This window comes from Beta vulgaris, chromosome 4, assembly GCF_026745355.1.
Source record: "Beta vulgaris subsp. vulgaris cultivar EL10 chromosome 4, EL10.2, whole genome shotgun sequence".
NCBI lineage: Eukaryota > Viridiplantae > Streptophyta > Magnoliopsida > Caryophyllales > Amaranthaceae > Beta > Beta vulgaris.
The window spans coordinates 61624512-61648167 of NC_079205.1; the positions used below are offsets into that span (position 1 = coordinate 61624512).

Here is a 23656-nt window from a genome sequence, read left to right on the forward strand (position 1 = left end):
AAGTCAAATCAGCCCACAAATATAGATGGTTTCTTACAAACATAAATCAATTACAATATTTGCAATAAACTTGAATTAGCAATAAAAATGAAGAAATAAAAATCTAATGAACTCGAAAAAGAAATAAAAAATAATATTCAATCCTAACAAATTGAAGTACACGGTGTTCTTATGTCCATTTTCTACATGATATATTAATGGTTAGTGTGAGGAAAGAGTCTTGTAGTATTTGATTAATGCGTAACAAATGAATGAAATAATAAGAACAACAAAAGCAATAAAGAAGATAAAACAAGATAACACAAGGATTTACGTGGTTCAGTGAAAATAGACCTACGTCCACAGTTGGGGAATTCAAGCTTCTTCACTATGATGAGAAAAAAACAGAAAGAATAGTTACAAGGAGCCTAAATACTAGGCTAAAAGTGTATCAAAATGGGGGGAAAAAAAGACAAAGCAAAAATAAAAAGGAGCCAAAATGTTATTCACAGGATTTGAACTTGTGACATCAAGGATTGAGGAAGCTCAACAAAGCCCCACAAACAACAAAAACAAACAGCTTAGATTGTTATAATGTTATCAATCAAAGCATACAAATGTAGAATGATCATATATTATGCTTTTGCAACTATTAATGGTAACAAGTAACCTGTGTTCAATTTGTACATTCGACTTTATATATACTTCTACGTACATAATTAGATTCGGTAGATGATTTGTTGGCAAAATTGTGCAAATTAAAGGTGGAAGAACATCGAATCTTTGATAGTAAGTGAAAGTTTGGCCAAAGCATTTATGCCATTTCTTGTTATGGATAGGGACATGAAAGAAGACCATCGAATCTTTGATAGTGAATGAAAGTTTGGTCGAAGCATAATTTAGGTCTTTTTTGTTATCGATAGGAACATGAAAGAAAGAAAAAAAGAACTTTTACAACAAAATCTTTTATATGATTTTTTATATATAAGGAATAAAAAGGTGCTTTCCCTTGAATAAAAATCTAGTAGTAATTTAAAATCATCTCTTAAGGATCTAAAATCTCAATAGAAATATTAAATACCTTTGTACTAATTATATCACTTCTAATCTACTTTTGCACTATATAAGAATAAGATGTCTTTAAATTAAATCATTCCTAACGTTCTATTATTGATGTATAGTCGCTAAGGTGATAAAATTTGAGCAATATCATCATTATCAACCAATATTACAAGATAAATCTTCCAAATTTTTATTTCTGAAGAAAAGGAAAAAAAAAAAAAAGAGCCTAAAAGTCTTACAATGAGTCCATGACTAATATTAGCTAGGGAAACAACTAAGGTTACGATAGTGAACTTTATTGATTACAAAAATGTAAAATAAAAATAAGGAAAATGATATACATAGCCCAAGCTTAAAATAGAAATAAAAATTTGAATCAAGCATTTATTATCTCAAATGATGTGAAATTTTGTTATGAGTTCATAAACTGTTTTGATTTTAACACATGTATTTAATGCTTATATGTAACCCTAAGAGCTACATATAACATTACCCTAAAAATAAATTGGGGTTTAACGTCGATAATTACTTGTTAGTAGCCCACGTAGGTTTGCAATAGTGGTTAAGCTTTGGTCGTTTGGTAGAGAAAGAAGGGAGAATCAAGGGAGCAAAGAAACTTAAATCATTCATATGAATGAATGCATGCTTATTTGGTTTTATACTCATCCAATCATATAAAATATTTATTGCTAGGACGCCGGAATTACTAACCTATATATGAGGAGTTCCAATAGATAATACGTTTGAGTGATGTTAGGAAACATGGTGTTGTAGTTTGATTAATGTGGAACATAAAATCAATGAAATAATAAAGGTGAGAAAACAATAAAAATGAACAAGCAAAGAACACAAGGATTTACGTGGTTCAGTCAAATTTGACCTACGTCCACAGGTGGTGGATTAGAGCTTCTTCACTATAATGGAGAAAATCGGAGAGAATAATACAAGGAGTCCTAAATCTAGAGGCTAAAAGTGTTTCATAAGTTGTGTTAATAATAATGAACACTAGGAAGCCCTTTTATAACATAAGGAACCTCGTACAAACCTTAAAAGATAACTTAAAAACAAAAAAAACGAGTGCAGCGCATAAAACGGCGTACCGCCCGATCGGGTCGGGCGACATCCGGCCGATTGGGCCCGAGACGAAACAGTTTCGTCAGTTCTTCGTAAAACAGTCATAACTTTCTCGTTTCTCAACGGAATTGGGCATATGACCTATAGTTGGAAAGCTCTTTGAACAAGCTATCACCTCCAATTTGAATCACATCAAAACCATTTATAGATTGAGAGATATGTGCATTCAAAGTTAGCCTTATGCCATTCACAAGATTTCAAGTCATAAATAATAAGTGAAATATATAGCAAGTGGGGGAATATCAAGAAATATAGAAAGAGAAAGTTGGGACCACAATAAAGTTGGGTAATTCATCAACTGGTGAAACAAATAGCCTCTTGCTTTTCGGTGACATATTTCTAATAATATTGAACTTTTTTTTTTACCACTTGAGCTTTAATCTCAATGGAAGTTATATAAATATATAATGCTAGCTAGAGATTTCATTTTAGAAAATTAATTAAATTTTCTTTTCATACTTTGTGATTGACAAGGGAGTGATAACACACTTTGCTTTTTATTTATTAAAGTTATTCTTATTCTTTCTTTTTCTAGCTCCATTTATATTATTCCCTTGTGCTCAATCCACAATTGTGTATCTATGTATGCAAAAGTACGCAACCTTTTCCATTTCTCCTCTATAAATACACAAATTGGTGAAACCAATGGTCTTTCAATACATAAACTTCTTTCAATTATACTACTATTTACTACAGGTATTGTTTCTTTCCTCTTCGGTTTATTAGTATCCCATTATTGGTATCTATAGATAATTTCATGTGTTCTTTTTTTCAAAGACTGCATGTGTTCTTAATTTGATAAGTTTTCTAACACCAAAAAAGTCTATCTTAATCACAATTTGCCAAACGACACCTATAAAAGAATATATATAAGCACTATATAAAAAGACGAGTCTATCTTGCTGGTAAGACTGTAAGAATGTGATATATTATGAAATTACTACTCGCTTAGTCTCTTAATATATGTCCCATTCCCTTTTCGCAACCACAATTTACGTATAATGTAATGAATCTAACAAGATCTCGTATAATCATAATATTTTGTTCAATCTATCAATAAGTTTTTGACATTCCTTTTTATTGTGTAAACCGTAGATTATAGCATAAAGCCATAAACTACTGACGAAGTATGGTAATTGGAGTAGTTTGTGTGGACGTAGATCTCAGAGGTGAGATTGAACCACGTGAAATTTATGTGTCTTATTATTCGATTTCATTGTTTTCGTATTTTGATACAATTTAGTTCGAGCAAAAACATCAATCGGCGAGTTTACGAGTGAATAACACATTGTAAAGCACCGTGCCATAGGTGTGTGGTGTGTCATAGTAGTGTTTTTGCTCAAATCGATTAGATTTTGTCATTGATCAATTCAACCCGTCCTTTCTTGAGTGTCACCTTGTACTCCAACAGGTTACAGACAGCTAGCTAAGCTAAGATAACAATGGCGGCTTCAGTACAACAAGCTCAAGGTGTGAACCAATTATCAAACAAGGAGAAAGTCGCAATCGACGAGGCAGTGAAGGAGGCAGCAATCGACATCAAGAATGCAAAAGCAAGCCAAAATCACCTGGTGATGGTGGCTGGGGTTATAAAGAATCTCCAGAGTCGGAGATTATTTCTTAACAAACAGTACATAATGAAAGGCAAATATGTAATCCCACCTCCTGAGACATTAACCTCTGACATTCCTGGTAAGTTTGTGCAAGAGGGTGCGCCTTCGCAAGGGCAGCTCCCTGTTGTTGTAGGCGCCAAGGCTGCAGTGATATACAGTCCCTTGGACAAGGCTCTTCCTTCTCTTGGTTGGCTCTTGGCTTGGTACAAACCTGCTGAAGGCTCCGAAGAAAAGAACAAGGTATGTAGTACTCCCTCCGCCTCAAAATATAGTTTCCATTTTCCTTTTTTTCACGGTAATTTATGCAAGTAGAATTTAAAAGGGATAATAAAGATTTTTTGTTTATTTAAATAATGGAAAAATATGATTTTAGGAGAAAGAATTGAGAATAATTGGTGAAATAGCATTAATTGTAACAATTTGGTTGAATAAACAAAGGGAAAAGCAAATAAATAATGGGACATAGTTTTTTTAGACAAATTACAGAAAAATGTGGAATTAAATATGAAAATGGGAACTATTTTTTGCGACACCCAAAATCAAAATGGAAATCATATTTTGGGACGGAGGGAGTAATTCTTAAATTTTTTTGTTTTAACTACTAAAAAAAAGTTCACAAAGTATATTTCTAAAGTGCGAACTTTACATAATTTTATGGGTTTTGATATATACAGCCTTTAGAATTGCAGGTAAGCATTAAATACATGACGTATTATATGAGGAATTTATGACACAGTCACACGTCAATCGATATAACTAATGCTTATATATTGTTTAATTGCGATGATGAAAACATGAATAATTAGAGTTATGCGTTGGACATGGTAAGTTGCAACATACTACCTCTGTTTTTATTTAGTTGCAACGTTTTGACTTTCACGCTTGCCAATGTACAATTTCAAATCGTTTTATCTCTAATTGTATGTAAGTAAAAATTATAAAATTTGATATTATGAAAGCTTACATCGAAACGAATCAAACAAGACCCCACATGACTATATTTTGTTTAACATATAAATCAATAAATGTGGTCAAATAAGAGAACATGAATAGTGTAATTTGTCAAACGTTGCAACTAAAAAAGAACGGAGGTAGTATAAAAATGAGAAAATATCAAAATTGGAGATTGGCCTAAAATCTATTAATCTGTTTGCAGGTGTATGTGGAAGTTGGGGACTTAAGCAAGTTGCTGAATATGAAGGAGAGTGAAATTGAAGGGAAACTGGATGCATCCCACGACGAAAGTCACTGCCCTGGTGCTGCTGCTCGAATTGAGGATAGCAAGGACGACAGTCGAGTAGCTATGCTTGGTGCCTCCTTTTTTGAGTTTCTCCCTCAGTGTTAAAATCTTAATTAGATAAATCATCCATCTCATGTAATCTGTTTTATCCAACAAACAAAGGGGCACTAATACTTGCTTAATTAGCCTGCATATTCTACCATGCAGCTATTACTATTATTATGTCTATTATGCTTATGAGTTATGAATAAATATTGCCCCTTGGTCTTGTAATTTCTGAAGATGGAAGATATAATAATAGCAGAAGTACTATCTATGTTTAGCTTATCTCTTCTACAATCTACTTCTATATATTGCCATATTGGTGTTGTATACAGACTTATAACTATGGATGGCAATCTGCTCCGATTGTCCGGATCCAACCCTAGTCCGATCCAATCCAAAGGGAAAAAAAATCTGTGCCAATTCCGACAAAAATAATAATCCGAATCCAACTCCGTTTAAAAAGTCCGACTCTGAGTCAGAGGCGGGTCAGAGTCGAATCCCATAAAAAAAATCCGAAATCTGAACTCGACTCCGAGTTTAAGGCAATTAATCATCATTTTTTATTTATATAAGATTTTTCCATTGAAGAAATGATTGTTAAATATACTAGTAATGTTATTGTCATCCCTATTTATAGCAACTCTATGTGCACACGTGTTATAAATTGGGGCAGAATACGGTAATGCTTTTCTCTTCCTCCTTGGTTTCAATATTGAAATGGGCACTGCTATCCAACACATACTCTTGTAATGACCTGTGCATAGCTTAATCAAATTTGGATTGATGAACAAATTGTTTGAGTTAGATCATTCTTTAACAGCAAAAAGCTTAAAATCTTGAAAAGTGTTGAGAAACAACAAAGAAAGCATTACCAATTTACCATAAACTGTGTTAATAACTTGACATACAAATCAGAATTCTGAACAATCATTTAAACATGCTTCTTCAGCGAATTTAAGATTAAACGTTTACGTATGAATTAAAAAGAGTGATCTATGTAGGATATAATTCACTCAAAGAAGTCTTAGCAGATGCAGTATACTTCAGATTCACCATAGTACGGGTCATCAGTAGACCTGCAAGAGTATAAATATAGAATAAATAGCCAGAAACAAAGGCGTTTTAGATGAGCTCTGAGCAATGAAATAACTAGAACAAGGAAACAAAATCATACAAAATACAATCAGAAGGAAGAAATATTCATTATCCAAACAGGGTACCTAAATATGTTAAAGCCGAGATAGTGATTTGTGAGAAAGGGTAAATATCTGAGTATAGGTTTTAAAAGACTAAGAGCTCATTTTTTGCAAGATCACATACCATAACTGACAGAAAATTTGTTATTATTAGTGAAAAATAGACCAAAACAGAATGACAGACCTTTGTTACAAGAAAATTTTACTAAAAGGCAATCCTTCTATTTAAAAAAAAAAAAAATTCTCCGTAAAACAGGATTAGCGCGCCAACTGCTATATCTGAAGATTCCACAATGGTTGAGTAAAACAAACACCAACCTATATCATCATGCATTTATCTCCCACATTCATAAATTGAGAGAAATGACAACCTTCTCAATTACCACAATCGTTTATAAGATGATCTCACAGTTATAGAGTAGCTTCTTTTTTCTTTTTTACATAGATGAGTTATTACTTTCCTCTTTAGTTTTTGGAAGGGGGGGGGGGTGAATGGTTGATTGTGTGAGATGGTCTAATCTAAAAACTGCTCTTTCCATTTGTCAAAGATCACTTCTCGAGTTCTTGGCTTTTATTTTGTTAGGTTGCTAACTTGCTACTGGATGTTCAATGTTGCCCTTGATTTCAAATCCTTTAGTTATCCTTATTTTATAAATCAAATGCTGCAGCAAAATGAACTATATATTTATAAAAAAGGATTCCAGAATGCAAAGGAGAACAAATTCTAAATAGACCAACTATGATGTCAAGGGGAAGTCTCCATTGTTAGAGGAACATGAAAGTGCATACCTAGCTGCTGCAGCCCTCTGCCGGAGCATCGGCATCACCCACATACTTGAAATCTTGCACTTCCTTGAAGTTCATCCATGGCTTAACCCACACTTTCGCTTCATAAACCTTCTTCTTGTCACCATCAGTTGCCTCAAGAGTAATATAGTACATAGTACCAGCAACTACCTGTTCTTTTGTATTTACAACCCTATGGAATTCGAGCAAAGCATTCTGCAAAAGAAATACACTCATTACTTCTATTTTGAAGTGGTTCAAAAAGTGAACACACCATAGCAAGCAATTATCCTGATTCAAAAGAGATCAGCAAAATGCAGGTTCCATTAGATAACAGGTTCATTTCACGAGTAGTAGAAACATTGTGCTAATCATGGGGAAACTGATGATACATATATGGGGTTACTGATAAAATTTACGAACATTGAATGTTACGGGGTTACCAATACTGACAAGCACAAACTTGGTTAAAGTTAATGCACATACGGGGTTACTTATGACGGAGCACCATCATTTGAGCGTGCAACACGTCACCCAGATGTATGGAGTTCCGGTAAAAGAAGTAATCAGCAAATACAGATTTTGATCAAAGGTTAGGTTTCTTACATGGGTAGGTTGCAATCTTTCCAAAAGAATTATCATCAATATCATTCAAAAATCAAAACCATATAACTATATAGTATTATTAATCATAACTAGTAGATAAATTTTACTGTCAATTATTCTAATCAGATTCTTAAACTAACTATTCGAAATCCAATACTCCAATCTATTGTTTTATTTCTTATAAGCTACTAAACATATGTGAATCCGATGATCCCTAAAAACACTTATTTCCTTAGTTCAATATCAATTTATCATCTTTAATCATTCAATTGTTCATTAAACCTTACAATTAAATTCCAGATTGTCCTATAAAAAATGACGATAAATCATGAACAGATTACTCTACACCCCCAAAAGTCAATATTTCATATAATACATTTAATTACACATTCAATCAAATTAAAACTCATCAAAAAAATACACCAATTAAATCAGTAACAATTTGGAGAGATATCACACTTAAATATACTAATTCACACCTGAAATTCACAATCTGCAATGTACTAAGTTGCAATTGAATTGTTCGTCAAAAATAAATTCAAAATTAATTTACAAATCCACCAATGAGATTTCAAATAAACATCAGAACAGAATATGAAAAATGTGAATTCGACGCCATTGAAAAATAGTAGTGTGAGTGAAAATGATGTACAAAAAAAATATCATCAAAATGAGTAGATAAAAAATTAAAAGAAAAAACCTCTTTTGTGTTGTGATGATCAACAGCAAATTTAGCAAGCAAATCGATGTCCAAGCTGTTTTCTGATCCCTCTTTTTCCTTAATTCCTCCAACTGTCGTCATTTTTTCTCTTTTTCTGATACTATTTTTCTGGTGTGTTAAGCGTTTCACCACGCCTGGTAAAGATATTTGTAGTTGAGAAAGAATTCCGCGTGTCCGTGAGACCGTGACTATTCGGGAATGGCCAATGGGATATTTGTGACCAGAGATGGTAATGGCCCTAATGGGTCCTGTATCCGACTCAGATCCGCCATAATCCGACCTATTTATAAAGGTCTGCGTTCAAAAAATTTAAACCCAATGGATTTGAGTCTCGGAGAACATGGGGCGGGTCTGAGTCCGGATCCACATATGCTAGATCCATATCCGACTAATAAATTCATTTACGTATTAGAAAAAAGTTTTTACCTAAACTCTAAGGTTTTAGAGTTGTAATTTTTTTAACTTATTAGTGTTGTAACTCCATCTAAGACTTGTAATTTTGTAAGTTGTAACATTTTAAGATTTTAGGAGTTAATTTTTAAAATCTTGTTTAGATAATGCTTTAACCATAGATGCACGACCTTTGACCTATATATATTAGGGCGATGATTTTTAATTACATATATTCAAAAATGTGATGAAAACTTAAAACTAAGAAAGACCCATTTAGGACCCATGAACCCGTTAGACTCAGCGGATATTGGTCCGGGTCTGGGTCTGAAAAATCTAAATCCAACGGATTTAAATCTATCCTATGCCTTTCTTCAAATCTGTCATAGCATCTGAATATATGTAATTTCATCTAGGTTTAAGATAATTCTCTATTCAATATGTGTCTTTCAGTAGCAAAATCTGATATCAAACCATACCAATTTTTTCTATTTCATATAGTTTTTTGAAACCGGTGGTGAAGTCTAGCATCATTGGATTGGTAATTGTCCAATTTAGAGTGACTGATCCCTTTTGAAATTAAGATATAAGATTAAGCCATAATTTGATTTGTTGCGAAATATTTGCTCCTCTTCTGATCTTTTTCTTGTCTTTTTTGCAAAAAAAATCCTGTGGAATTCACAATTATTTTTTGCTACTCCCAACATCTCTCTATATAATACAAGCCTTCTACAAAATGAATCTAGTAGTAATATGATTATTTCATTTAAAATAACTTTTTAAAAAATAATAGCTAATATGCTAGAAAAAATGCATAATAAATTAATAATGGAGGTCTAGTATAATTTTCTACAATTTCAACTGGAACATCAAATCGATATAATGTCTGCATGTGCAAGCACAGAAAAAGAAAAGTATGTTGAACATAAAACATCACTCATTATAACAGTTTTTGTGGTTTTTCATTCCTATTGATAGATATTGTCGATACACATACAAAATTACTTGTACTCTTCGATAGCTGGCCAATTTTACCGGGAAAGGCAACTGGTAGTGATTGTAAAAGATTAAATATCGAACAAAAAAATAGTTTTTGCTAAAAAATAAATAAATAAAAGCACATGTGATTTTCTTCAATTAAGTTCTAACAATTTCACCTTGAAAGATTCATATTGGCGGTTTATCTTATCTTTGCGTGTACAACGAGATATAGAATAAGATAACAAAAGAAATTAAATTATTACTAGCTAATCCATTAATGTGTTAGGGTGAGTTCGGCTTTACCAATTCAATTTACACTATTGAGCTAATTTGCTAAGTAAAAAAATATGACGCTAAGGCTCTGTTTGGTAGGGCGTAAAACATTTTCAGTGTAAAATGATTTTCATGGAAAACAATTTACAATGGAAAACACAATTTCAAAATTAGTTTTCCGTTGTTTGGTTCGATGTAATAAAAATGATGAAATCAAAGGAAAATGAAAGGGAAAGTAAGGAGGTAGTGAGAAGAGTGTACAAGAGAGATAAGGAAAATAGTTTTCCCTTCATTTTGAAAGGAAAATGGTTTTTCATCATTGGGAGAGTAAATTTACCCCAAGGGAAAATGGTTTTACACTCTTTTGCCAACCAAATAATGTAAAACTGAAAATAGAGGAAAACAGTTTTTCGGGAAAACGTTTTACGCCCTACCAAACGGAGCCTAAGACATGTGTAAGGAAAGAGGAATGATTGGACGACACGACATAAACGTACCCAAATACCTAAAAAATATAACTAATATACATTTCGCTCAACCATTAGAGTTGCTCTAAACACAATCTTGAGGCGCAATTTTTTAGGACAACTACTCGAGCTTACTAGTAAAACTCATGCTCAAATAAAACCCCGGCGAAACGCACACTTGAATCGTCAACGGCGCCAAAATAAAGCAATGAACTCAGAAACTGGAGGAGAGAGAAAAGACATGGATACTCCATCTCCATCGCAAGAGAATGCTCAATCAAGCGATTTGAGAACCCTAACTTCGCTCTACTCCAACTATCTATGGACTCGCATTTCCAATTCCACTTTCATCACCAAAATTTCGAGTTTCTCTCGTCAATTTGGGCGCGCTAGGTCTCGTCGGCAGAAACTCTGCTTGCCTCTTCCACTTCCTTCGAAATCGCTCGATACGTCACTGTAATCTTCTTCTCTCTCTCAAGTAAATGATTTTTCTAGTTTAAGTTCAATTTTGTCTTCGATTAGATGTATTGAGTTTGAGCATTGCGTGTTTTGTGACTTCGAAGAATGTTCCGACAATTTATGTTAGGTAGGGAGGTAGCAATTGCTCTCAATCTTTTGTTTTTCTTGAAATTATGTTGTACTGTGTTTTTTAATGGTGATTATTAGATTTATTGATGATTATGAGTAGATAGTTGATAATTAGGTGTTAGAAATTTAGCATTTGCGTTGATTAGATTTTTTGAGCTTTAGGTGTTCGTTTAAGTATTTGATTTCGTGTTGACATTGGAATTTTTAAATGAGGACTACTGAAGAATGCTTTGAGGATGAGATCTTTAGAAATTTAGAGGAGTTTAGAGCTAGAGGTTTATTGTATTTGTAAGTTTGTGTTATGCAATGTTGTGATTGAAGTCTTGAAATGATGGAGGATATTCTTTTGATTAGATGATATATGAGGCTTAAGAATGTTCGAGCATTTGAGATTTTTTGAGCTTGAGGTGTTCGTTTAAGTATTGTATTTGGTGTTGACATTCGAGTTTTTTAGCGAGGACTACTGAAGAATGCTTTGAGACTGAGAATCTTTAGAATTTAGATAATTTTAGAGCTAGAGGTTTATTATATTTGTAAGTTTGTGTAATGCAATGTTATGATTGAAGTCTTGAAATGATGGAGGATATTCTCTTGATTAGATGATATATGAGGCTTAAGAATGTTCGAGCATTTGAGATAATGTGATCAACGTTATCTTTTTTTAACTTTATGCTCAATCTATTATGTTGTTGTAATGCAGAATTTTGACTGAAGCATCTAGAATTGTCGATGTTTTGGAGGATGTATTTGAGCATATATTTTCGAATATGCACAATGTTCAGAAGAATTTGCAATATTGGCAAGATAAAGCAGAGGTGGTTACATGACTTTGATGTTCCTCAGTCTTTAATATGTCAGTCATGTGTTTGCAGTGTCTACTTATTTCTTGAACACATAGTCAATGTTTAGACGCCAATGGTTTGTATTTTTGGTGCAGGGGTCAAATGTTCAGAAGGCTTACTTTATGCTTTTCGAGAGAGGGCCAAGGGCCTTAATTGGTGAAACTGTTGAGTTTGTCCGGAATTTCATTGCTGAAGATTCCTCATTTCAGATTCTTTGCCATTCAGCTTCAGGTTTCATATCTGAGAGAGTTGCTGTGTTGGATGGCTTACGACGTGCACTTGCTACGTTCTTGGCACAGGTTTGTTCACTTTAAATGAACTTGTTTGGGAATCGCAAAATTTGATAACTTTGTCCTCTTACTAAGTAGCATTTAAGAAATACATACCATGTAAGGCTTTTGATATGTAAGTTGGCAAATTTGATTTTTGAAGTTCTCGCTTTAATTTCAAGCTTCTTCCGAGCTTTACTGTCACTTCTTGATGTGAGAACTGGTCATGAAGCTTTCTTGCCTTGCTTGTTATATTTGATTGTGCATTTTTACCCCTTAATATGATACTGACGGCCCGTTTGGTAGTCGTTAATAAATTGTGGTAATGGGAATGAATTTTAAGTGTAATTTTATTAGGGAAGCACCCTTAAAATCTCCATGGGGAGGCATTTTTTCTCAATGGACAAACAATCTCACCCCTAAATTTGTGTTTTTGTCTCCAATGGGAAGCAATTTTCATTACCACTCATTACCACCCTACAAGGTGGTATTGGATGGGAATGAAAATTCAAGAAGGAAAGTGGACACTTTAGGATAAATTAGCATTACCATGGTAATGGATAATGATATTTTTCACAAATTTACACACAAATTCATTCCCATTACCACCATTCATGACCAACTACCAAACGGGCCGTGAGGGATATTTTTACCCCTTAATATGATACTGAGGAATATTTTTATTCCTTTCGAGATGTCTAATTAGTATGTTACATAATGCATCTTACAAAGATAAGCTTCGTTAGTACTTGATGACAGTTGATGTCAAGGTTCTTTTTGCCAGTGCCTTGTCAATTTTGCCTATATACTGATATATTATAAGAGGTTGGTACTTGATTCTTCCCTTGTTCAAACATCCATGTTTGTTGGCCCATGAGCTTCCAGAACAAAGTCGACGAAGTCTTTTCTTCTGCCTCCTCGTTCTACCATTGATGGCAAGTCAGGGAAGAATCAGATGCGGCATTGGGCCTTTGCCTTTGCCTCTGACAAGAGAACGAGATGTTCCAAGAGTTTCTAGTAAGACCTGTTCAAAGAAGCCTAACGTCTTCTTAGTTGTCCATAGAGAAGGTCCCTGCACTGTGATCTCCAAAATTACTTGTTACCTCATGTAGTCTCATGCATAGTAACAAGAATAACATTTCTTTTCCTGCAAAATTGATCACGTGACATTCCCTCAAAACTTGTGCAGTGTGCATGGTTTAATGCTAATTGGGGATATGGCTGGCAGTGGTTAGCCAGTTAGGTTATATATATTTCTGAGGACGGAGGAATGTCTATCCATGCAGCCAGATAGATGTTTTTTTTAACCGAATTCTGTATCTTATAGTGAAATCTTGTACTATATGTTTCTATAATATGAGTATTATTTTTCTGTCAATGACCAAGTTATCATGCATCTCATTCAGGTGTATATGGTAATTGATAAACAAAGAGAGGGCATGATGACTGATCCTCAAAAGTCATTGCCATCGTTATTGGTCACTATCAATGGATTCTTTTTAGAGCTTGAGTTATCCATTGCTCAATTGCATGTTTCTATGTCCCAGGTATTTCTGTATTTTCTTTTCTCTTCTTATTGAGGCTCTATATATATACTTCTTCTGTTTCCTTTTACTCTCTTCTCTTGTTTTGTCCACGCATAGCAAGTTAGAAGGGTTAATGGTAGGGTCAAAGGAGTCACATGGCTGTGTTTTGTGAAGGGAAAAGCAAAAGAGGGTAAAACAAAAATTACATCCTATAAATGGAAAGAGGGGAGAAAAAAACAAACACAACGAGTATATATATATGTATATTTATTGTATCTGTGTGTACATATTTTTTAAAATGTCACTCCATGGAAGTTGTGAATATTGCTTATGTTCTCTATGCAATATTAAACAGATAGATTCGTTTGCTGGGGAGAATAATTCATCCTCGCTGGTATTCAATAAGATGCCAGAAGTGCAGAGGGAACAATTACAGTGGACAGATGATGAAATTCGGGATGCTATAGATATAGTTTATCAGAACCTCCAGAGGCTGGACTCATATCTCTCTGTCCTTGTAAGGCTATCCATGGTTCTTTATGAGGAGCACCACTTTCCACGTGCTTAGCTAACTCATCTTATTCAAGCTCTTAATTTTGTTGTTATGCTGAAGACTGAACTCATGGTCTTTCATCTTATTCTGTTGTTCAGTTTGGTTTTGCTTTGCTGTATATATGAATTCTTATTAATTATTATTGTTATTTGGTAAAATTGAAGTGACACAAAAACTGAAAACTGCAAGTTGAAATATAATGAGATGTTAAAACTCTGGCTTCTGACATAGGCAAATAAGGAAAGTGTGCCTTTCTAAGTGTTATTAGAATGAACATTTTGGATGCTTGTGTACTGTTAGGGTACATTGGCATTACTTTTCCATCCTCCTGCTAGCCATTTTAATTGTTAGGTAAAGCTTTGGTTTTTCAAGGAAATGGTGATCATTAGGTGTCACTATTATTGACTTGCTTAGTTGTTTCTTTTCTGGAAAGACTTAATTTGAGTGATTTAGACAATATGATTTCATGGATTACAATTTACAAGACACCGTTACAAGGTACACAGCAACGCAGGGCATATCACATTAAAATCCGCATCCTATGTCTCTGTTTGCTTAAATCATCTAACGGGTAATTGATGTCTTAGTTTTACTCATTGCTGCTGCTTCTTTCCTATCTTCATGGTCGCTTCTAACGAATGCTTTTCTTTCCAAATACGTATATTAAGATCTGCATCATATTAGATTCAATATCTAAAAACCAGAAGAATCAAAGCTTTAAGAATGGACATTCTCATGTATTCTAATCAGAATGGAATCAATTGAAAAATATTATTGACGTTAATGTCTTAGAAGTTTTTAACTATTAACTTGCAATGTGCATGGTGTTGTGTTTCTTTTTGAAAAGGTTTCTCTGTAAAGCTTATGTTGAACGTGCATTATGGTTTCTTTTAGGGCTGCATTGCAGATTCCTTCTTGGAATCATAAATCTATGATGCTCAATTGCTCACTAATTGCTACATCCAGAAGTTAGATTTATGTGTGTTCACATGACTGCTTTCAGTTTCTTGCCTTTCCTAATCAATCTGCTAAAGTGGGTATCTCACTTGGTGAAGATTGCTCAAAATATTTGGGAGATCGTCTTTAACTTTTCAGTCAATGTTATCAACTCTCACTATCAGTTTATAGTTCAGCTAGTGACGCAATTTTGAGGCTGACAGTTCTTCTGTCTTTAGGTTGCTAGGCATCAAAAGCCCAGGAAGATGACTCAATATTGGGTCCGGTATACATGTGGGGCAATTGGCCTTTCTGTTTGTTCGTTGTGGGTTGTACGTCACAGTAGACTGGTTGGAAGTCCTGACATTGACAACTGGATTCGTGAAGCTAAAGAATCAACAACGAGTTTCCTGACTGAGCATGTGGAGCAACCGGTATGATTCGGTAGTGCTCTCTTCTAGTCACCTTGTGTTGTTTCAAAAATCATAACACCTGTTTCCCATTTGCATGTACGTTTCTTACTGTTTCCCGTTTTCCATTTCCGTGCAACATAGTCGATCATTAATTAATGTCTAGAAACAAGATATTACGCTGCATAATAATTGTGAATAGTACTATGAAGATATTTGCAGTTTAGGATGAGGTTTCTCATAGTTGTATCTGTCTGGAACACTGGGCATTGAGAGAGTACAAATGCAAATGAGTAGGTGTTGTACTATGTGAAAATGTTATTGGTTGACATGTAGTGCTCAGAAATTCATGTCGTTTATATTTGAAGGGTTCATCTCTTGCAGCCTTGCAGGCTACAGTTACAGAACTCTCTGCACTTATTGATATGATGTAGACATTACCTAAATAAATTTATGTTCATCCTAGGACATTTTTTTTGTATATGTACAATTACTCATGACCTTCCATGTTTTTCCTTTTCTTTTTTAGTTTGAAGGCAAACTCATGATCTGCTTTCACTTATACGGTTTTACCTTAGGTTTTTTTGTCTTGACACTATAAAGTCTGTCATATTGCTTGCACTTATTCTTTCTTTGGCAAGGTAGAGATAACTGTCTCAAGCAAGCTTTAAATATGTAGCTCACATTTGACCTCAATGTTTCATCAGCTTTTATCAATCAGGGATGAACTTTTTGAGACATTTAGAAAGAGACATAGAGGGGTAATGGAAGCAGACGAAGTGCAGTTAACTGCTAATTCGCTGCACAGGTACTGTTTCTTGTCTCAACTTTTGTTCCTTTGATTAATAGATTCTGTAGCATGATTTCTCTTTGCATGTTTTACTACATATCTTTATTTAACTTATTTTGATGTTTTGGTTTCTAATACTTACTGTCTAGAATCTGCTAAATATCAGGAACATTATTCACATTTATCTGTGAGATGGTTGTATAGTATCAATGCTGAAAGTGGAACCAAGCCCTTACAATTTTCCAATTACGAGCTCTATGAACTTATACATGGTTCTACTTGATAGAACTTACCCTTAAGTTTAGTTGCAAGTTTCATTTCACAAGATTCCTGAAGTGCTCTTTCATCTCATTCAATTAACATTGACAGTGTATGACATCCTCCAGCTCTCCATTACTATGAATACTGGACCCTATATACTTTATACTCCTCTAGTACAAAATGTGTGTGCAATCCCAAGTTTTAGGACCTAGACCTCCTTGTGCTGCTTAAAGAAGCAATTGTGTGCTATATCTTAGTCCTACTCAATTTGGAATTCTTAGACTTAGGCTCCCAAATACCTCCGAGGTTCTAACTTGTCATGGACGCCTCTTTGGCTAGTACTCTAGTAGAACAATGTCATCCACAGACAAATGGTACTTCCCGCAGTATTTACTATAAGCTTATTCGTACTCACTACTCCCTTCCTTCCATATGGCCCTTGGATGTCCCTAATTGTTCTTCACATTTATTTTTTGAGTAGAGCACACTGTACACCTATTTCATTCCTCGAATATTCTTATGGGAACAAAACACAAATGATGCTTTTTTCTCACTTTCCTTAGGAATGCCACATGCCCCATTATCCATTTATAAAAATCTAAAGTATCACATCGTATGCCCCACCTACATTTTAGCCTTAATATTTGTTGGAGGGAGTAGAAATACAATAGGACTTGATGATGGTTCGTGATGTAACTAATTATCATTGTATCAATAGAGAAAGGCTCTATTGCTTCTCTTCGTGACCTCACCCTAGTATATTCTTAGGTGACCCTTTGCCTTTAAGCACCTCCGTATGATTTCTCGAGGAACTTTGTTGAATACCTTTTCAGGTCAACAAAGACGATGTGCAGATCGTACTATTACTTATAAAGTTCTATTAGACATCTTAGGAGGTGAATGTTTTCTGCTCCAGATTTTCATTGCGTGAAATCAAATTGATCAGTGGCAGATATATATTCTCCTCATTGTATTTCAAATACCCTCTTTGATCATTTTATGGTGTGACTAAGTAGTTAATTGCGTATATACTCTATACTTATCACAAGTCACAACTTGTGTTTTTCCTTTGTAAAATACATAAGGTCCTTAAAGTTAAAGATTTTGAATTGAAATTTACAACCACCTTTCTTTGACGACTATAAGTATTAACCCAAAATCAATGGCTTAATTGTTGTATTGTATTTTATTCGGTGTATTGGGAACTGGAAATAGCTTCTTTACTGGTTGTTCCCTGTTGGGGTAACAGGTAAGGTTGTGTAGTTGGCCCTTTCATCATTGATGCAGTATTGCTGTATGTATTATCTGGTCTTTGGTGTTCTTGGACCAATGTTTTCTTTTGCTGAGTTTGAACTGTTTGAAGGGGGGGGGGGGAGTTAAGATTTTACCTGTTTAAGAATGTTATAATGGCTTACGGAACACTTGGAACCAGGTATGTTACTTGTATTTATCTAGAAAGTATCCATCCTTTTTTTTTTTAAGGGAATCTTTGATATGAGAACCTTTCTGCAAATCAAAGCTGTATTCAGTTCGTCTCCAAGTATTTACAATTATACATACACATTATTGGATGCTTTTTGAAACTTATGGCTGTTTATTGGGCATCAGTTTTCTCTTTATGGGTTAACTTGGTTTCTGTTATGTCTTGATTTCCTTTTTTATTTACTGAACAGAATGTTAGTGGCTTTCTGTGAGCAAGCGAATGGCCAAACGTTCCCAGAGAATGCTACAGATCAGGAACTTCTTGAATTAGTTATGGGGAGGTGTGTTTTCCTACTGCTAATTGATAAGTGCAATCATGCTCCCAAACTGTGTGAAGAAGTGCTTTTTGTTGGGAGTAGTACATATAAGCAGAAACAATACATATGCTTTTTTATTAGAATACATAATATCCATTTTATCATATAATGTTATAGTGGATGGATATATATCTTTGCTTGGGGAACTGAAGTAAGAAAATGGATTTATTCTTTTTGAGTTGATTATCTCAGTGATGTAAACTGAGAGGAAGGGTATTTAGGAATGTCATTAGGAACCAACTGATTTTCTAAATCAAAGCATAAAGAGGAAGAATCACCTAGCTTCTTTCATTTGGTTGGGAACTGGGGACTCTTCCATAATCTCCGTACTTGAAAAGAAATTAGAAGCAAATTATACTCCTCTTCCTCATAATAGCTTACAGAGACTTTTGGATTTAATTTTATTTCTTTAGGGGATTGGGTGGTTGGTTTTAGGTATTGAGGCTGTTGGCAGGCTTGTTTTCTGTCAGATATCCATTGCTAGATCATATTCATGGGCTCTACATGAATCTTAGATCCCTTAATTTCCGCATAAGTCTGGCTAGCTGGTGTGCTAAAGACTTAATCATGCTTAATGATGATAATTGATGTAGTTTCGGAGCCTTGTCCTATTAATATATGTTCGCTATAGTTAATCTTCAAGTGGGATTTGCTTGTCTGTTAGTGACAGTGATACTGTATATAGTGTAGATATGAGAAGGAGATGATGCATCCCATTAAAAGTGTTGTTGTTGGTGGAGAGCTTCCTCGTGCTATGCTCATACAGGTTAGATATTATCTGTTTATGTTCCCTGTAAGAAATCTAGAAAATGTTACTCCGTATTTTGTTCGCCTTCATTACCAAAGCTCTTATATGGGATGTTGATGTTCTCTTGCAGGTTCAAAAGCTAAAACTAGATATTGAGACGTGAGTATAACAATGTTTTGTTCCAATCATGTGGTCTGGTATATTCTAAAAAAGCTATTGCTGTTTCCTCTGACAATCTTCTTTGGACAGGGCCATGCTTGAATTGAATCAGATTCTGAAGGCAAACGAAATCAACTTTGCCATTTTGGCTGCATTACCAGCTTTTGTTATTGTTTTCCTTTTGATGATGTTAGCGCGTTCATGGATTATGCAGGTATTTTGTAACTTTACATCTAGTTCTAAAAAAAGTCATTTAGCACCCTTGGTTCTCCTTGCATGATGATAATACAACTGAATGATCCTCTAGTACCAAGTTCATATAATACCCTCTGTTGTAGTGATACCTTTAAGATAGCTTTTCCGAGAATTATCATAATGTGTTCTCTTCTTCTCATTTTTGACAATCTCACTATTGGAATATATTCTTATGGACGACCTTTATAGAATAAGAACTGATTTTTTTTTTTTTGTCTGAAATGCCAATTGCTAGAAATCCTCTCCTTTTCAAGCATATTGTGATGTGAGTTATACTTGGCCTTCGTAATCACATAAAAGGAATGCCACCTACAACTTTCTATCAGCCGATGTCCTAAAAAGAGATTGTGAAGGGAGACCAAAGATGGAGAACATTTTTTTCAAGAAAAAGCCAAGTATTTGTGGTAGTGGACTAGAGTGTTTTGGGATGCAAATTAATCGATTCCCTTGCATTCATATAGAGAGGTGTATGTATGCTTGTATATTTGTGGTAGTGGACTAGTGTTGCTGTCAGCTGCAAGGTTGAAGTTGAGGGTGTCTGTTTCACATCAGGTTTGCATGTGCTTGACTGTCGTGCATCTGGACCTATTTCACCATCTGTGTTACTTATGCCTAGATTAGATGCGTATTGGAAGTAACTGAGAGTTGCCATTAAATCTAGAGGCCAACTCCATACACACCATCAAGCGCTTTTTATTTAGAAAATTCATACAAATCAAGATTTTGTTTGAATCCCAGCTTTTTGAACTATGGCTAGATTTGCTGAATATTCTTGAAACTCTATCTGATTCAAATCATTGTATGTCTAGGCTTATGAATAGGTGTACAACTATACATGTAGCTTCAGCAACCTTTTTCTCAAGTTTGTTATTTACTTGCATTATATTAGGATAAAGGAGCAGAAGGAAGGGGCAGAATTGCTCGTCGTCAGAGGAGGTTGCTCATCGTGGAGATTGAGAAAAGGATCATGCGTTATCAGTCTTGTATGGATCTCGGACAGGTATTAGGCCAAGGTCTTTTGTATAATGCTTGTTCAAGTTTCTATTGTTTGAGAGGTACAACTTCAATATAATTTAGCGCTCTAAGCCCGTGTTTGTGCTTATCTTTAAAACGATAGGCACACTTGTGCTATAGAATCTGTGGCAGCTGTAAATACCTCTTCTTATGTACTAAGCAAATGTACACTGAAAATTCATTATTGTATTAACTGCCATCAATTGCAAGCCTTAGTGTGACTAGTGAACACCAATGGCTAGTAATTTTCAGAACTGTATATGGTGGTTTTACATGCCTATATGTGCCTGATATAGTGGTATACATGAATATGAATGAGTGCTTCCATGGAAGCCACTAACCAGTAGAAAGACACAAGGAGCTGTAGTTGGATTTGGTCAATTGGACTTCCTTGCATAGTTAGCCACTTCCTACATTCTCTCTTCTGTTTCCAGTGCATTTGCCCCTTTGTCTGCCAGTTCCTTGTGTCAACGTGACCTCGATATGTCTGTTAAAGCTGTGGCTTGCTGATAATGCTTATAGGATAAATGTTTTTCTGTTTCCAGTGAATTAAGAATGTGCTAGACATTGCTAAACTATGAATCCAGGCAAAGTTTGATGCATAACTTTAAATAAGAACACCTTGTGATCAGATTGTGACTCTGCTGTTGGATTAAACTATGCTCCAAGATTGTATCTTTCAGAAGAGCTGTAACTGATGAGTCGGTGCAAATTTACCCTAGTCCCCCCACCCCGAAAAAAAAAGAAACTTGGTAATGATGCATTATACTGCAAAATACCTAGAGGCAAGAGAGTTCCACAAAGGTAAACACCATTTTAGCTCACTTGTGCATTTGCATTCTTTTATGTAATTATGTGTCTTCCATGAATACCTCTTATGCTGGTACAAGCAAACTTCCCTGGATACTTTCCAATTTGCTAGGGAAAAATGTAATGTTACTTCTGCTTGCAGGCACAAGAGGCCCAATACAGCTTAGGCTTGGTGTTGTATACTCTAGATCGTCTGTATCGTGCTGTGGAGGGACATGCAAAGTTAACTGGAGAATGGTCATGGTTAGTTACTCCGATCTTTGAATGTGTTGTGTGAGGAAGAAGCTGAAATATTGACCTTGTACTTTGTATTCCACACTAACAGCTGAATAATGATTGTGCAGTTTGAGACAGGACATCATTGATTTGGCGAAACCAGACCTTCATACTACATATAAGCTGACTATCACTTCACGCATGGAACGAGTTTATGACTGTTTGATTCCTTCATTGAAGCAGTAGTCTAGCCACTTTAGTTATACCATCCTGTCCGCCAACTTTCGCATCATCTACTGAAACAATGATGTGGATGTTTTTGCTCAAAGTTTATAGTTTTTGGTCATCTTCGCATCTCTTGTGGGCGATCACATTATCATCTTTGATCATTGATTTTTGAAATGGGAAAATGTACATAGAAAAAAAAAAATTATTTCCTTTTAGTCCAAAAAAATGAAGAAAAACACGTGCTCCAAAGTTGTTCTGGTTGCTTCATGGTTTGGCTGCTATTCATTTGAGGCCGACTTGAAATCAGCCTAAAGGCTCTAAGCATACCTAAGACGAAGAAAGGCTTATCCACAAATCACCCATGTATGGCATTTTGATCTTAGTCTACACCGGCATCTCAAGCTACTCAAGATAATGTTATCTATCAACAATTACTCCCTAGCTCTTTCAAAGTACACTTCTAAGGTGCATTTTAATGTAGCTATACATAGTCTCTCCATTCTGAACGATTTCTATTTTTGTAAGATATCCAAAAATAGTTGTCATATGTAATAATTAAACGTGAAATTAAGTGATAGGAAGTTGATGAAACTAACATAACTATAAATAATAAAAAAACGGTTTTTTCACCAAGTATTTTCGAGTTTTTAAAAAATTCACCTGGTACCCTCCAAGTTTTCAAAATTCACAAGGTACCTCTAAGTTTCAAACTAATACATGGGGTACCCTCAAATGTCCTTAATAACTAACGTCGTTAATCGCCATTAGTCATTAACATCATTAAACCCTAATTTGGCCTAATTAACCTAACTAAATCTTAATTAGGCCTAATTAACCTAATCCTAACCCCTAATTTCAAACCCTAACCCTAACCCCACTACCACCCAACCACCACCCCCTCCCCTTCACCCACCCCACCCCTGCAGCCACAACCCCCACTGCAACCCCCCACCCCCACTGCAACCCCCCACCCCCACTCCCCCACTCCCCGCAACCATCGCAACCCCCGAAATCTCACCCCTCCCCCGCAAAAATGGAAGGGGGTGGTGCTGTGGGGGGTGCGGGGGTGGGGGAGGGTCGGGGGGACTGCTGAACTGAACTGAGTGGGGGAGGAGGGCTGCTGCGAGGGTGGGGGAGGGGAGTCGGGCTGCTGGCGGGGGAGGGGGGTCGGGCTATTGTGGGGGTAGGGGCGGGGGGCTGGGTGGTGGTGGAGGGGGGCTGGGAGGTGGTTAGGGTTAGTTAGGTTTTAGGGTTTAGGTTAATTAGCGTTTATTTAAGTTAATTAGGGGAAATTAGATGTTAATTACGGTTAATGACTAACGGCGGTTAGCGTCGTTAGTCATTAAGGGCATTTAAAGGTACCCCATGTATTAGTTTGAAACTTAGGGGTACCTGTGAATTTTGAAAACTTGGAGGGTACCAGGTGAATTTTTTGAAAACTCGGGGGTAATTGGTGAAAAAACCGAAAAAGAAAACATATTTGTAAGTTGTTGTGACATCTTAAATTATGAGAGTTTCGGATAATGTGACTACTTAAACCTTATTCTCATCTTCATAACTCATAAAGTCGTAATAAAAATTTTCATTTTTTCACAAATTAATAAATCAATATCTTAACTTAATGATCTATCTTCATGTTATTTTACGACGATCAAATAAAAACAAAGAAGTTACCTTATAAAGAAATTTGACATAAAAAATTAGTCCCTCAAAGCTACGGTGTAGATGAGAAGCGACAACTCAAGATCGACTTAGTCAA

At 35.2% G+C, this 23656-nt stretch overlaps 3 protein-coding genes across 5 annotated transcripts; 2 read left to right on the forward strand and 1 right to left on the reverse strand.

Moving 5' to 3' along the window:
* The first annotated feature begins 2729 nt into the window (after positions 1-2729).
* On the forward strand, positions 2730-5355 carry LOC104890131 (jasmonate-induced protein homolog). 2 transcript variants are annotated; one of them, XM_010675508.3, is made up of 3 exons: positions 2730-2871; positions 3587-4028; positions 4945-5355. In XM_010675508.3, the coding sequence occupies exons 2-3, from the start codon at positions 3618-3620 to the stop codon at positions 5131-5133; spliced, it is 600 nt and encodes a 199-aa protein (XP_010673810.2). In that variant the 5' UTR covers positions 2730-2871; positions 3587-3617; the 3' UTR covers positions 5134-5355. The 2 variants fall into 2 exon arrangements, with proteins under 2 accessions (XP_010673810.2, XP_048499610.1); XM_048643653.2 differs by lacking the exon at positions 2730-2871 and having other exon boundaries at positions 3566-4028.
* A 564-nt stretch (positions 5356-5919) lies between these two features.
* LOC104890130 (cysteine proteinase inhibitor A) lies at positions 5920-8548 on the reverse strand. The gene is made up of 3 exons (XM_010675507.4): positions 8362-8548; positions 7059-7271; positions 5920-6149 (listed from the first exon to the last, which is right to left on the reverse strand). The coding sequence occupies exons 1-2, from the start codon at positions 8461-8463 to the stop codon at positions 7059-7061; spliced, it is 315 nt and encodes a 104-aa protein (XP_010673809.1). The 5' UTR covers positions 8464-8548; the 3' UTR covers positions 5920-6149.
* Positions 8549-10609: 2061 nt separating this feature from the next.
* Positions 10610-22474, forward strand: LOC104890129 (hypothetical protein). 2 transcript variants are annotated; one of them, XM_010675505.4, is made up of 14 exons: positions 10612-10949; positions 11782-11896; positions 12019-12222; positions 13599-13739; positions 14074-14235; positions 15447-15641; positions 16325-16425; positions 18342-18431; positions 19158-19233; positions 19346-19374; positions 19465-19588; positions 20519-20629; positions 21596-21696; positions 21798-22474. In XM_010675505.4, the coding sequence occupies exons 1-14, from the start codon at positions 10702-10704 to the stop codon at positions 21913-21915; spliced, it is 1815 nt and encodes a 604-aa protein (XP_010673807.2). In that variant the 5' UTR covers positions 10612-10701; the 3' UTR covers positions 21916-22474. The 2 variants fall into 2 exon arrangements, with proteins under 2 accessions (XP_048499612.1, XP_010673807.2); XM_048643655.2 differs by lacking the exon at positions 14074-14235 and having other exon boundaries at positions 10610-10949.
* The last annotated feature ends 1182 nt before the right edge of the window (positions 22475-23656 follow it).

Bases quoted from the DNA above. Each gene is read 5' to 3' on its own strand.
- LOC104890130 (XM_010675507.4), bottom strand. From the start codon at position 8,463: ATGACGACAGTTGGAGGAATTAAGGAAAAAGAGGGATCAGAAAACAGC. The intron at 7,272-8,361 runs GTTTTTTCTTTT...TTTCTTTTGCAG, and splicing joins ATCATCACAACACAAAAGAG to AATGCTTTGCTCGAATTCCA.
- LOC104890129 (XM_010675505.4), top strand. From the start codon at position 10,702: ATGAACTCAGAAACTGGAGGAGAGAGAAAAGACATGGATACTCCATCT. The intron at 13,740-14,073 runs GTATTTCTGTAT...AATATTAAACAG, and splicing joins TGCATGTTTCTATGTCCCAG to ATAGATTCGTTTGCTGGGGA. The intron at 19,234-19,345 runs GTTAGATATTAT...GTTCTCTTGCAG, and splicing joins CTCGTGCTATGCTCATACAG to GTTCAAAAGCTAAAACTAGA.
- LOC104890131 (XM_010675508.3), top strand. From the start codon at position 3,618: ATGGCGGCTTCAGTACAACAAGCTCAAGGTGTGAACCAATTATCAAAC. The intron at 4,029-4,944 runs GTATGTAGTACT...ATCTGTTTGCAG, and splicing joins GCTCCGAAGAAAAGAACAAG to GTGTATGTGGAAGTTGGGGA.